At 42.4% G+C, this 15,292-nt stretch overlaps 1 protein-coding gene across 3 annotated transcripts in view; it reads right to left on the reverse strand.

Annotated features, from left to right (window-relative positions):
- Positions 1-1,811: 1,811 nt before the first annotated feature.
- The window catches only part of bbs9 (Bardet-Biedl syndrome 9), a 181,627-nt gene continuing 168,146 nt past the window's right edge, over positions 1,812-15,292 (reverse strand). For all 3 annotated transcript variants that reach the window (XM_058648536.1, XM_058648534.1, XM_058648535.1), the window contains one exon: positions 1,812-4,486. In XM_058648536.1, the coding sequence (XP_058504519.1) occupies positions 4,134-4,486 (353 nt within the window). In that variant the 3' untranslated portion in view covers positions 1,812-4,133. The remainder of the gene's footprint in view (positions 4,487-15,292) is intronic.

A 15,292-nucleotide genomic window follows, 5' to 3' on the forward strand; every position in this document is an offset into this window, starting at 1 on the left:
TTGTCTTTGTTGAGACACAAACGGCGGTTGTGTAGCTTTGGTAACAGAGACGTTTATTTTTCCTGCAAATATTCAAAACAATAAAAGAAATCTGTGTTTGTGGAGATATTGTATATTCAGAGATGTGAAGTTGGACCCAGTTTGATCCCTGCGAGGACAAAGGAGTTCAAGACGTGGACGAGGGGGCAACAAAGAACTGGAAAAAGGGAAAGAAAACAACAAAAAAAAGGCTGGTAATTTGGTAAGAGTTGATAGATGGAGGGATTGAGTGGTGGGAAAGAGCAGAGAAAAGAGGGGGAGACAGGAAGCAGAAGGTGAAAGTTAAAAGAGCCGATGAAAGAATGGTGAAAAAGAGTGCAAGTGGAAGAGGAAATGGAGATTTGAAATGACAGACGGGGGAAAAAAATGATAACAAATGAGAGAAATGATGAAGAGAAAAGGAGGAAGGAGGGTGACAGGTGGAGAGAGCAAGTCAGTTTGATAAAGCACAGTGACGGTGGGATTAAAAACAGATATCAGCCCAAAGAGTCAAATGAAAATATTGTGCGTGCCTAAGAAACACAGTCGTTGAGTTGTCTCGGCGGTGGTGAAACTTTATCTGCAGCGCTCCTAAATGTACACACAGCCAACGCCGCTGCCAAATTAAACACGCGGCAAACACTGTTGCTGCTGCTGCTGCTGCTGCTGCTGCTGCTGCTGCTGCTGCTCCGTTATCCAATTCCGTTCTCTCCAGAGTCCCGAAAGAGAAGAAAAGAAAAAACAAAACAAACAATCGCTTCAAAAGCTGTCAGAGTGAGTCCTTTTCACCCATGTGACAAGTGTTCGGGCTGCTTTCTACACTCGCTCCTCAACTCTCTGTGGAAACATAGGAATCATGCTTCATTTAAGCGGTGATGGAAAGTTTGGAAATTGGGAATTTTGCTACTCTGGGAACATTAAAGGTCCCGTGAGTTGACATTAAAAAGGAGACACTGTAAATAAAGGCAACACTGTAACACACCCGGGATTAGGCAAAAACTAAGGTCATGTGGCTCCGTCTTAATAATATCTCAAAAACTAATGATGGTAAGATGATGAAATCTAATCTCATGGAAGACAGGGGTCCCCGAGGACCAGGATTACGCACCACATTTAACGTTTTTTGGTGAATTTAACTGTTTGTCTATTAATTTTCTTAAAATTTTTCTTAAAAACAAATAAATAATAAAAACACAGCAACATTTCACTTTGTCTAAATGTTTGACTGCTCATGATTCCTTTCCCTTTCTTTAATTTCTCATATATTCTCAGTATATTACATTTTTTTCTTTAGGCCTGTTTGCAGGAGTGCAGTTTCCTCCTGCTGCAAAAACACTCATCTGAGAGGAGGAGAAATCCTTTTTTAAACGCCAGTGTGAGCGTCGCTGCAGCAGCTATCATCAGCAAACAACAAAATGACACGATGCAGGTTATAATAAAGCAGAATTACACTCGAGAGTCATGTGATTTCATGAGCTCTCAGTCAGGATTTCACTGGCAGTAAAGTAAATGCAACAGTTTTTCTTTATTTTCGGCACAGAATTTACCATCGCTGCGTGGATTTCGTCGCAGTTCTAACTTACGTACTTACAGCTTCAGCTTCAGTGATGAAGGGACGAAGGCAGAGGACGTCTGTAAGAAAAGTAAACATGGTAACAAAAGGTTATTTTCCTGTTTGTCTGAACAATAATCAGAGAATAATGTGTTACCTGATGACCTTGTTACCTTGCAGTCGAGCAGAACGACAGACAGACAGACAGACAGACAGACAGACAGACTGACAGACAGCAGGGTTTAGTTTCTTACAGAAGACAACTTTAATTACTAAATATCTCATAAATAACCTTGATTTCATTCTCATAAATGACTCCTAATTTCATTTTAGAATGAACTGTGGCTACAAAAAAAGCAGATTTAAAAAAAAAAAAAAAAACACAAACTCAAAACTAGAGCCTGGCACATCTGAACAACTAATACAACAGTACAAAACCTATTCTAGTTTTTTCATACACTGAGTGAGTGAATATTGTGGTGTACATGTAAAAGTTACATTCTAAAAACACACACAAAAAAGAAACAGGGCCAAATTAAACCTCAATTTAATTTTTTACTGTTATTTCCCTTAAACTGACTTTAAGAGACATAAATCATTTTTAAATAGTTTGTTATTAATAATTTAAATAAGAAATCCTGACTCTTTTCCTTAATTAATTTTGCTAAACGTCAAAAACACAGTGATAGAAGAGGGCAGGTGTGTGTGTGTGTGAGTGAGTGGCAACACGTTGTGACATCACATAAAAGAATCGAAACTTTCGTTTTAAAGCTTGCAGAATTACGGTTTGGGCGGCGCCATGTTGGGAAGTAACAGACAGGCTCCTATTGGACGAAACCAGCTGTCATATACACGGGTGTCCACTCACGTGTGGCACCAGAGCTTTATTATCCTCTCAATGAAAACATTGTTTACAAAAGTGACATCACGGTACGTCGAATAAAACCAGAAACTTGAGATTGAGACATTAACTCTTTAGGAAACTGTGCTGACGTTATAAACCTACTAGACTTCCATTCAAACTGTTGACTTCCTCTTTGGCTTCAGGCGTAAGGTTTATGTTGCATGAGCTGCTTTCAGACGTCCACCCGAACATGTTGAGGTCGTACGTGAGACCGACGATGTTTTTCACAACAGCACAGAAGTCAAATTATCCGGATAAGAACCAAGTGAGACAATGTGAGAAGTATTCACAGTGAGCGAGTATGAATGATAGTATTTTAAGTAAATATTTAAAATACAGTGCACAGTTACAGCTACAGCTGATTCTCCTATCAGCTGAAAACAAGAAAGAAAGTATCCTTTACATCCACACTGCCTAAAAAACCTTTGAAACTACGTCTTTAAATCGGGGAATCACACATTTGAAGCCGCCTCGCTGTAACACTCTGTAGGTGCTGACGCCTGACACGCTCCTCACAACCTGAACAAACACAGTGACCTGTAAGAAAACAAACCACCAAGAGCAAGAAAACATGTTTTGGTTCGGTCCATGACTCCTCCTCTTCCTCCTGTGACACTAGTAACGGTCATTTAACAGTAGCATTTTAAACAGAGTCGTCCAGAGCTGGTTACACGATGCCACAAGCGTCCGCTTCGTATTGTTCCTGAAGATGAGCAGAAAAGGCCTCGGGTGTTGGACTGGCGCTGCTGGCGCTTCCCCTGCTCCTCGGTGCCACCGTGCTTTTTTCCAGAAACGCCCTGTTGGTTTTCGTCGTACAAAAACAGTCTCAGGTTTGACCCCGCAGCACCAAGTTTGTGTCCATCAGCAGCTGCGTGTCCTTGAGTGTCCCAGATTTTGCAAGAAAACAACACAAAACTGACTGTTGGAGGTCAGAGGGGGGAGGCGGCGGAGGTGGCTGTTGGATGTGGCCTCGATTTACCCGGAAGAAGCCCGGGCGGCTGGACACGGCCGAGCGGGGGGGGTTTATTCTTAGACGGCGAGGCGGGGAGGCTCTGGTGAGGCCCGGTGCCACACGAGGGGGCGAGAGGGCGGGGCTGACATCACATTGAGGAGTGAGCGTGGGTGGGGAGGTGGTTTGGGGCCTGACTGGGATTAGAGGAGGCGCAGGGCTGCGGGTTCAACTGCTGCTGAGGCTCGACGAAGACGAGGAGGAGGAGGAGGAAGAAGAGAGTCAGCAGAATGTCTGAGGAGGAGGATTTTTGCCTTCGTCCTCGCTCTCCCTGGGCTCAGACCACAGTCACTCAATGCCCACACACAAAAAACTACTGGATGTGGTGAAGTATAGCAGCAGCAGTGTGTGTGTGTGTGTGTGTGTGTGTGGATCAGTTATTACTGGGTAATATAAATATGCGTCTGAGAGGAAACTGCTTTGCAAATGTGCCCTTGACTGAGTGTATTTACATGCAAATACCCTGTATATTTAGACTGCTGATGTGAATGTGTGTGTATGTGGCCTTGTATATGTTTACATGTACACAGTATATACACATACACATATTTATCCAGCATGTGTGAGTCTCTGTATGTACAAATAAATGTGTGTGTGTGTGTGTTTGAACGTGTTCTGTTTACTCATGTGACTGGATCACATCAATCCTGTCAGCCGTCCTCGACCTCGGGCTCCTCCTTCTTCTTCTCTTTCACTCTCACCGAAGACTTCTTAGACACTTTTTTGTCCCCCGTTTCCTTGTTGGCCTCCTTCCCTTCCTTGTCTTTGTCCTTCTTGTCCTTCGATGACTCCTTTTTCTCCTTGGAAGATGATGATGATGATGATGATTCCTTCTTGGACTCCTTCTTTGCTTCCTCTTTGGGCTCTTTGCTCGAGTCCTTCTTTGACTCCTTCTTCTCCTTCTTGTCCTTTTTCACCTCCTTGAGTGGATCCTCTGCCCCTGCTGCTTCTTCCTTCAGCGAGGCCTCTGATGGCACCTCCTTCTTCTCTTTGGAGTCTTTATCTGAAGGGGAAAAGAGAAATAAATCTGAATACAAACACATGTGAACAGTGGAGATGTTTGGAAGCAACACTGGTTTGGTTTAAATAATCCAGGACTGTATTTTAGTCTGGATTGGCAGAAACTATACGTTTGGAATCTTCTCAATTCATTGGATTTATCATGACACTCTTACTTTCCACAATTGTTGTTTCTTGAAACTAACACACAATTGTCAGTGCACCAGTGTTGTCGCCAACAACTCTTGCAAGTTGTGACTAATTCCCCCCCTAATCCCACTAATAATTGGTAGTTGGCAGCCATTTGTGATCCGATCTCTTCTGACTGATGCTAATACCAGGTCTGGACGGTGGCTAGTGTGTCCCCGAGGACATATTTGCGTTCACACATGTAAAAGAATGTGGCCACATGTGTCCCAGAATAAATCTGAATGTGGTTCTTGTAACCGGATTTGCATTCAGGACGTAGTGGATGAGTTCCCACCTGTACGCAGAGCGGTGGATAATAGTTAATAGTAGGTTTGAAGAGGGTCACTGGCCCCCGTTTAGACCTGGTATTGACACCCGTCCCACACTAACAGAACATGGAGAACACTTCTGCATTTCTGAGGAGCTGGTGAAGTCTCGGGCTAAGATTTGAGTTGTGGTTATGGTTAGGGTTAGACATGAACTGATTTTTGGTTGAGTTTAGAGTACAATGCGTGGTTTAGGCTGTCCTTGAGTCCTTTTAAGGATAGCAGCGCAAACCTGTGTGTGTGTACTTGTATTTATATCTTTGTGAGGTCCCAAAAAAACGTACAAACCAATATTTGTAAGGACATTTTTTCTGGGCTATTTTCAGGGTTAAGGTAAGGGTTAAGGTTAAGCACTTAGCTGTGACAGTTAAGGTTAGGGTAAAGGGCTAGATAATGCATTATGTCAATGATGTGTCCTCACCAAGGTATAAAACCAGTTTGTGTGTGTGTGTGTGTGCTCCATTAACAAAAATAAAGTTTTATTACAACAATGACTGGTGTAAAAACCCTGTGAGAAGACGAGCAGTCAGGTGCCGTAAGATAAGGAGCTGGTCTCTAATCCATCCTGAGGGCAGATTGCATTCATGCAGCTCAGGAATGTGGACAAATTATGTCCTCAAATCACCTCAGAATGTGGTTCCTGTGATCGGATCTGAGGACGCATTCAGGACAAATTGGGAGCATTCAGACCTGGACTTAATTGATGTTTATACCAGGTCTGAATGGGGGTCTGTGTCGCACGGCTGAAACGAGTTTTCAGGAGAATCTACAGAAGTTTTGGATCATCTTGGTTTTTCTATCCACACGGAACGCTGAAATGCTATTTTTTCATAAAAACCGACCTCTTTCCTGTGCTTGCATTCGCTGTTGCAATTTGTTGTCATCATCTTCGGGTGGTTTGGTCTATGTACTTTATGTTTACTTAAATTGTCTTTCCTTGATCCTCCCGGCTTGGTTCATGATGTCTCTGTTATTGTGATTATATATATATACATATATATATATATGTATATATATATACATATATATACATATATATGTATATATATGTTGTAATGTATACTTGTGCAAAAATTATGAAAATGTCCATGCTTCTGCGACAGCACCACATACAGGCCTAGTATATGTACTGCAGGGTTTAGGGTCATATTGGGGAGTTTCTTTATGGTGTTTATGGAAAAAGTTAAGGGAAAGCTCTGTTTCTGTGTGGATAAGGCCACCGTCTCCTAAAAATAGGCTGCACTGAGTCAGCTGCTGACATGGTTGAAGGGTTTTTTCGGGGCAGAGCATTAAGAAGCATCAGGTCCTTGTTAACAACGGGCAGCTTTGGACGGGTCGTCACGTCGCCGTCTGTTCGTCAGCGGGGATTAAGTGATGTCTGCACGCTCAGCTGTGTTTTGTTCTTTAACAACCTGATGTGGACACAGCTCTGCTCTCTGAGGTCTCAAGCATCAGCACTAATTGAGCGACAACAGCACCTGTTGCATGACAAAGAGCCCCCCCCCACACACATACACACACACACTTAACTAAAGACCCCCCTCCATCCTCCACTCCACCAGTACTGCCAAACACACATTCTGGAGCCCCGCCTCCTCCAGATTGGACTGGCTCTCTGATAAGATGATAACGGGACCATCGTCTGCCAACAATGAGACACACTTCTTATCTGCATGAAAACAGATAGGGTTTAGAGACTGGAGACTGCAGCCTGGTATCTATGTGTGTGTGTGTGTGTGTATGTGTGTGTAGTGTAAGATCAGTATTGTCTGCATGGATCTGCCTTTGCGTGTCTGTGGGGACAGACTGCTTCACGAAAGTGTGTGTGTGTGTGTGTGTTCACAGACTCCACAGAAGAGCTCTAATCAGATGGCTCATTGTCTAGGTCTTGAAAAGAGAGTGCGCCTGAGTGTGTGTGTGTGTGCGTGTGTGTGGCAAAGAGTAAGTTGGCACACACTTTTACCGCAGCATAAATCTTATTGTAATTGGCTGACAATTTAATTCTCATAAGGAGGAGAAGGCACGTTTTCCGAGCGAGTTGTAAAAGTTTGTCAAGTGGCCAAACTCACACCTGAAAACTGCATGTGATGCACTTCATTACATCACACTGTATGAAAGGTGCAATATTTTGTTTAATTAATAATAAAAAGAAAGATGGACACATAATGTTATATAAACATAAAAACCTTAATAGACTGAAGCTGAATGTTTTTTTGATTTCCCTAATGACAGAAAATACTGCAAACGAGGGACAGGAATGGTGAAAAGCAGCAGCAGCAGCAGCAGCAGGAGGCCTTTCTTTTGTTGGGACGACAATGAGGTGGAACTGTTAATGACACTAAGTGTTGACTGGCGATTCTTACAATTCATAATCTGTGTTTAAATCCACTGCTGGTCGAGTCGTGGCTGAGACTCAGTAAGGAAACAAAGAAGAATGTCCACATGTCCAGAGAAAAAAAAAACACACAACCAAAGTTTGGAGACTAAAAAAGGGTTCAGCAGCTTGAATGCAAATGAGGCAGAACCTCATTTTTAAGGAAATGGTTCCGTTTAGAGCTAATATTTGAACTGTGGTTAGGTTAAAGTTAGGGTTAGACATTAAGGGGTTATGGCTAAGTTGAGGGGTAATGCTTTGTTTAGACTGTCCAAATGTATGGAAGTCCAGTTGTAAACCACAGACTGTATGTAAATAATGAATGACATGGAAGTGTCTCAAACCTGTATCCTCTTGAATGGCCAGGGGGCAACTTCACTAGTTTATATGGAAATATATGATTCAGAACATTCTTAAACATTTCTCTGAGGAGTGCACGGTCTTCAATCACTGGTTTCAAGTCTTCTTTGATACGGTATGGTGTCCATGAAGTTTCCATTGAGCTTCAAGTACACCATAAAGAACAGATGGTGGCTATAGTGTGATTGACACCAGTAGACCATTATGTCTAGAGCAGGGCTTCTCAATCCAGGTCCTGCCCCAACACACCTGATTCAAATGGTCAGCTTGTCACCAAGCTCTGCATAAGTCTGATAATGACCCACTGATTGGAGCAGGTAAACATCTAAAACATCCAGGATGGTGGGTCTTCAGGACCAGGATTGAGAAGCACCGGTCTAGAAACTGTTCACATATCAAGAAAGCAGCAGCAGATGTGTTAACAGCAGGGGTAGACTGTCCAGAGCATTCACACGAAAGGTGCCACCTGGTTTGAGAGTCAGGACACAGATTTGACCAGGAAGCCGTCAGGAGAAGTTCTCGAGAATATCTGGAGTGACTTTTGCAAAAAAAACATTTGCATTCCCACGTACAGCCCCTTTGGATATGTTCAGGAACATGTCTGGACTTCAGCGCAGGTGTGAAATCAGCCATCAGCTCCACCCGAGATGCAGAGGATGCCAAGATACAACACAAACAAATTCAAAGCACAAATTATCCCTGCAGCCATTAGCCTTTTAAATGACTCACTGTGATTGCATTTATATTTGTGATGGTACTAACTGTTGTTGTTTGTGGTTACTGCTAGCTGTACAATAAATTGCCCCTTGGGGAAAATATAGATACCTTTAACCCTCTCTTCCAAATATAGTTTCTTGTGGTTTTCGAAAACCAAGATGGCATTGGACAAATTCCAAAAACTTGACGCTTCAAAACATTAATTAAAAAAAACACAATGGGTGATGACGTTTGGTGTAAAAGTGAGGTATTTTTTCAGTTTCCCAGTTTAACACACGTTTTGACAGGAGCCTCATTAATCCACTTGTGTTTTCCCACCCCACACACGACAAACAACTCACAACAAGTATCATAGATACAGCCACACACACACACACACACACACAAGCAGAACGCAAGCAATCTCACTCACACGCCAAACGGTGAATGATTTAAAAGAACGAGTGAGAACAAGCACAAACACACAAACAGACGACCGCAAACTGTTTGTGTAAAAAGTGTAAATTTACACATTGACATGCAAATGAATCTGTGCTATTCTCCCAGAGGGAGGCCTGCAGAGTTTTACAGTGAGAACATGAAAGCCGTGCAGCTGAGGGTGTGTCCGTGTCCGCGCAGTAAAGTCACACAGTGTGTGTACAACTTCACACATGTGCACATCTGTCTTCATGTGTGTGTGTGTGTGTGTTTTAAAAACAGCCACACGTGTGTGTGAATCAGTGCTCTTACATGTGATCGGGAAATTAGTGAATGTGAATGGGTTAATTCTGTGGAGACAGTCTGAACTGTCTGAGCACTACACACACGCACAAACTTGTTTTATATCTTTGTGAGGACACATCATAGAGATAATCCATTCCCTAACCTATAACCCCAACCCCAACCATCCTTCTAACCCTATAATCCTAAAACTTGGTATTAACCCTGTAAAAGCCATTTAAAGTTGTAGGGTCCAGACAAAATGTCCCCACAAAGATAGCTTTGTACATTTTTGGACACACATACAAACTTGTATTTACGTGTTGGTGAGCATTCCCAAGCCCCTTAACCTAACCTTAACCATCAAAACTAAGAGCCTATAACCTTCACCCTTACACTAACCCAAAAAGCACGTAACAGTTGTGGGGCCCAGACAAAAATGTCCTCACAAATATTGTTTTTTTAATGTATTTTTGGACCTCACAACGATGTACACACAGAGACACACAGGTTCATGCATCTACCCTTTTAAGGACTCGAAATTACTTTTATTCATTCGGACAGCGTAACCATAACATTTCCACTAACCTTAACCACACCACAGTCGCCCTATCAGTCCTAAAACGTCCTGAATAGGTAATAAATACACACACACACAGTGGTAAATACTCGTAAATACATTATGAGTTACTTGGGGTTACTAGGCTGGTTTTTTTTAGTCTCACTGTTAATCTTCCAGTCCATTATGAGAGCCGGAGATTTCAACCGTATCACTCAATCCTCATCGTCTCCAGAGGGGCCACGAACTGCACGTCTGCACACAGTCTGAACTGAACCTGATCATGGTCGTGATAAGTGTTTATAATGACTTACACTGAGCGGAAACGCACACCAAACTCTGTGATTGTGGCTGGTAACCAATCAACACTCAACACACGGGTGTGTGTGGTACAGTGAATTGTTTTTACAACTCTCTGCTGATGTTAATACGTGTTTTATTTACTTTATTTCTGCCCCTTATGTTCAGGTTTCTTTGCAGTGTAGGCAGTTATTACCACTGCTGCAATCTGTCCATCGAGTGTCTCAGTGTCTCCTGTAACTAGACAGTAAATCTTTCTGTTTTTTTAGATGACATGATTATGGAATTACTGATTTATTTATTACTGATTCCCCCCCCCAACAAATCCTCATTGCTGCACCTTTAAATTTGGTACTCTGGTATTATAAAACATCTCGCTTATACTTAAAGATATACAGAGCCTATTCTCAGACCCTAGAGTGGGATATTTTTGTTGCTTTTCTGGTTTTATGTTTTAATCTTGTGGTGCTGAATGGACAGCTCCTATCAAAATGACCCAAAAATACATTTATGAGACAGCTCTCTTTCACTTCATTTAATTACCTAGTCCTAATGTGTTGATGAAACAAGCTTTAAGGACATTTGTTTGTTCTGTCTCACTCCTTCATTCCTTGCCATCACCTGCCACCTCAAACTTCTAAGTGGCATATACGGGATTTCTGTGTGACAGGGTTGAATCCTTTAATTTATGCTGTTTTAATAGAGCAGCACTTTAGATCTTAGACACCGTGTTTGTTTTTGTTTAGCACAGAAGCTGTTGCTGTTGATGGAAAAAGGAGTGGCGGTAAATATGAGGTCTGATTGGAATGATGCAGCACATTCTTATGTTAAAACCTTGGATCTGCATGAGAGCAGAATGAGCCGTCGGGAGCATTTTCCCAGGGAAGATATCGTCGTCTGTCCCCTCCTGGATTTTCTTTTTCTTTTCTTTTTTTTCCCACTACACCAGCAGAAAATAAAAGTGAGCCGTGTGAGAGCCAGTTTCCCCGGGGGAGCGGTAGCAAAGGGTCGATAAACATTGACGTTGTAAGACAAGATGGCAGCTTCCCTCCTCTATGGAAATCCAGAGGGGTCAGGTCACGTCTTGTCAGTCCGCTAATTCAACAAACTAACAAAGTGGAAGGTCTGTAGACTAAACAAAGCAGATGCCAGTGCTGCACATCGCTTCTGAGCAGCCGGGAACCAAGTGACGCTAAGCCTTTCTCACATGGGACAAGTGCTACCTGGAAACGTCTGGTGGTTTTTTTTGTTTCCCTCCGCAGCCATTTTTGGTCCCATGTGAATCTGCTACGGCAAACGTCTGGATGGGATCCGTTTGACAGGAAACTATGGTTAATGTAGTTTCTGACATTGCACATCGTTGACTTTAGTGAATGGTCCTTAAGGGAATAAAACTATTATAACATCGTTCCCCCTAAATTACTGTGGAGGTGTTTCATTTTCAGAAACACACACACACACACACAAGAAATCAGGCCACTCATGCACAGGCTGTCTGGAGTCATGTGTTTGGTCTGTTAGCCGTGGAACTGCAGCCTCTCCTTTTCTTTTTAATGTCTTAATGTTTCCATATCCATTATAGCAGAGATGGTTTATTAGTCCATTGTGGTGACTTCACCTCAACTGTATGATTATTATTTGTTTTGTCATAGAATCAGGGTTTTAGTGTGTCTGTATTACTCAGGTTTGGTTTTGTGGTTGCCAGTTCAGTTCCCATGGTGAATGAGCAACACTCACAATGCACATCCTGCAGAAGCTGAACGGACCATGTCTGGAAATATTAAGATTGATTCTCCTGCAGTTACTGAGCTGCTGCTGCTGCTGCTGTCTTGGCCAGATCTTCCTTCAAAATAACATTTTGAATTTGACATCTTTCTCACGGCAAACTGAAAGATTAAAGCTGAGGTCAGTAATTCCAGCACAGCCTCCTAAAAGTTATGTTCCCAAACAACTAACCTCCTTTCTCAAATATGCTTAGTAAGTTACATGTTTAACATGTAGAAAGACACGGTTTAATGTGATTTATTGCTTTATACCAGTGTTCATTTTAACAGCAAACTACTTTAGTTTCAATTTAGTCTTATGACTAAAATACAGACACAACACAGATGTTACTGTTTTGATATGAAAACATTTATATTAAAATTCAAATCAAATAGTTTCTTATTTTTGGCACAAATTTGAAATAGAAACATTACACACTGACCTTTTATCTTCAAGATATCACTTTGTATTTCTATTTAAAATTCATAAGTAGCAGCATTGGTGGTTTGTTTCAGTTTGAACTACAGTTTAAATTTAGTGACAGCAACATTTGCATTTGATTGATAGATTTCATCATAGTTTTTATCCTTTTTATTTACTTTAACGTTTGCTTTTCGTTGGTGAAAAAGTGTATAAGTGTATATAGTGTAAGTGTTTTCGACATCGAAATTAACACTGAAAAATACAGTATTTCTGTTAAATAGTAAAAGAAAAGCAGAACATTGAACCTTTAAATAAGAACAAGAAAGAATTGTGTCCCCTGACGCTTCCTTTCGCTAAATCTTCTTAGGAAACCAAAGTGTTCTCCACCGTTTCCCAGAGCTGCTGTGACCCCTACAATGAGACTCTGTGTTTTTCAACATATCACGACTCTTCATCTGCCTCAGAGTTTAGAGGGCAACACTTGTTTGTTCCTCATGGAACAAAAACCAAAACCACAGCAACAAAAGTCGTCGTGTCGATTAGATAAGGACAGCGACGCTATCTGTGCCGCGTTCAAAGCCTCGTGTTCCGCCTGAGCGCGCGTCTTAGCAGCGGATCGCAGTGCTGCATTCATCTGCAGGCAGCCGTAGTCAAAATAGAGGCGGCCGCACAGATCGCCCGCATCCAGGACCCAATCAGCATGGAGGAGACTGCGGCTGATTTACAGAGTCCACTGAGCCGAGAGTGTGTGAATGTTTCTGCCAGAGGGAGAGACGAGATGAGCAAGTATCTGATTGGATCTGTGCTTTAGTGTGTGTGTGTGTGTACTAGTGTGTTTTCCTGTAGTGTGTAAAGCGATGGATGTGAGAAACTTTGTCACACAAGAAAACAGCATTACTGAGAAAATGAGCAGCACACATGAAGCTGCATCAAATCCTATGGTTTTATGTGAGCACACAACACATATATATGCTGCAGCAATTTCCTGCGGCTATCGTTCTACATGTGCATATTTGTGGTTGTGTTTACCCACAATGCCCTGCGCTGTAGGCCGCTTCTTGCATTTGGTTCACTTGAAGCGAAACCATGACATACGTTTTTTAGGCGGACCAGAGTTCACTTCTTTGGTGTGGATCAGAGTTCGGTTGTGCATTCACACCTCCACAAACAAACCGGACTTTCCGAGCAAACAAACTAGGATTCGAATGAGAAAGGCTGGTGTAAATACGACTTTAGTGGCCCCTCACACCAATTTCAAAGCCCGAGGTGATCGTTCCTGCCAGGCTTTGGAATGCACTTTTTACGCTGTCTTGAGTCTGATGATTCTCTTAATAAAGAGTTCAAAACATATCATTTTAGACAGGTTTTTAGCTCTAGGTGAATGGCTCTCACTGTCTCACTGATTTTCTTTATTCAGGGTCTCTTTACACTCACTCACACATTCATCTTCAACCGCTTTATCCTCCACATGACGATCACGGGGGACGCTGGTGCCAATCCCAGCGGACAGAGAGTGAAAGGTGTGGTACACAGTGGCCAGGTCACAAGTCCATCACAGGGTCACACAATCATCCACTCTCACACCTACAGTTACACTGGTTCTAAAAATCTAGTTTTATTGAGTACATGTTTTTCTTATAATCTTGTTTTTTACATTTGCATTTTATTTGCGGTTGTGATTTGTACCTGTGAAAAATGCTATAGTAATAAACTTCGCTTGTTGGCTACACATCGGACAGGGGAAAAAAACTACCAATAAGATTTTTTTAAAGAGAAATATAATGAGAAAAGAAGGGAATGAATAAAGGAAAACAAAAGGTGCATGAAGATGGAACAGGAATTAAGGTTTTTTTGAAGGCTGTATGAGATACTGAGCGAGTCAGAGCACTTACTTACTGTCTCAGTAACTCATACATTCACAAGATGCTAATTTATATCAAAAAGAATAATAATAAAAAAAACAATAAGAGAAAAAAAGAGCATAGCACTAACAAAGATTAAGAGAGAGAGAAAGAGAGAGAGAGAGAGGTTCACCATCTTCTCTCTCTCTCTCTGGGTGTGGTATAGTGGGTGGGTTCATTCCCGCGGTCAGCAAAGATATTTTCTCTCTGCTCAGCTACGCCCTGTTACTAACCAACACATACACACACACACACACACACACACACACACACACAGGTCTGCGCAGCTATCCTTCTCAGGCCTTGCCATGCACTTCGACGGGCCTAACCAGTCTCATCCTTAACCTTGACCATAACCAGTTAATGACTAACCCTAACCCTACCTTAACCACAACCTCATCCAGTTCCTCAGAAATAGCGATTCTGCCTCATTAGGACCAGGTTTTTTGGTCTCCACGGGGGACTACTGGTCCCGACGAGGTCAGTGTTTATGCCAGAAAAAAAAGGTCCTGAAGAGGCAGCAGATACAAGCACACGTGCAAACACACACACGTGGCTCTGTCAACTTCCATAGTACACTCTGCCTAAATACAGACAGCCACATCAGAGAGGACATTTACAAGACTGGGTGAGCGCACACACACACACACACACACACACACACACACACACACATACATACACACACACGCACACACCCAAGAACTCATTTCAAAGCATAAACACAGTGTACAACAAATGACAATCATGACATCCTTCATGCACGACAATTACAGCAACAATGCAATAATGCACAACCGAACACACACTGCATGAGTGAAAAGTGCTGTGCATAGAATGTGTCTTTTGCGGTCGGCCCCGTTGTTCTGCTCCGGGACAGTGACAGTCCATCCCTGCACACATGAGAAGCAGCCGCCTCACAAACATGATTTGACCCTCTGAGTTACACACACCCACCAAATATGCCCAGTATGCTTTTGTTAAAAATATAACCTGCATCTGTGTGTGTGTGTGTCTGTGTGTGTGTGTGTAGGCCTGGATTCTCAGTCTGGCCCGAGCCACAGACGCTCTGCCAACATCACTTACACACATACGTATTCACGCAGTGAAAACAGAGGGAGGATGAAACACGAGCTCTCCCAGTGCTGCCCAGTAAAAATACGCTGCGGTGGGAGAAATGGCCGCCGTGTCACTGACT

This window comes from Solea solea, chromosome 13 (assembly GCF_958295425.1).
Source record: "Solea solea chromosome 13, fSolSol10.1, whole genome shotgun sequence".
Lineage (NCBI taxonomy): Eukaryota > Metazoa > Chordata > Actinopteri > Pleuronectiformes > Soleidae > Solea > Solea solea.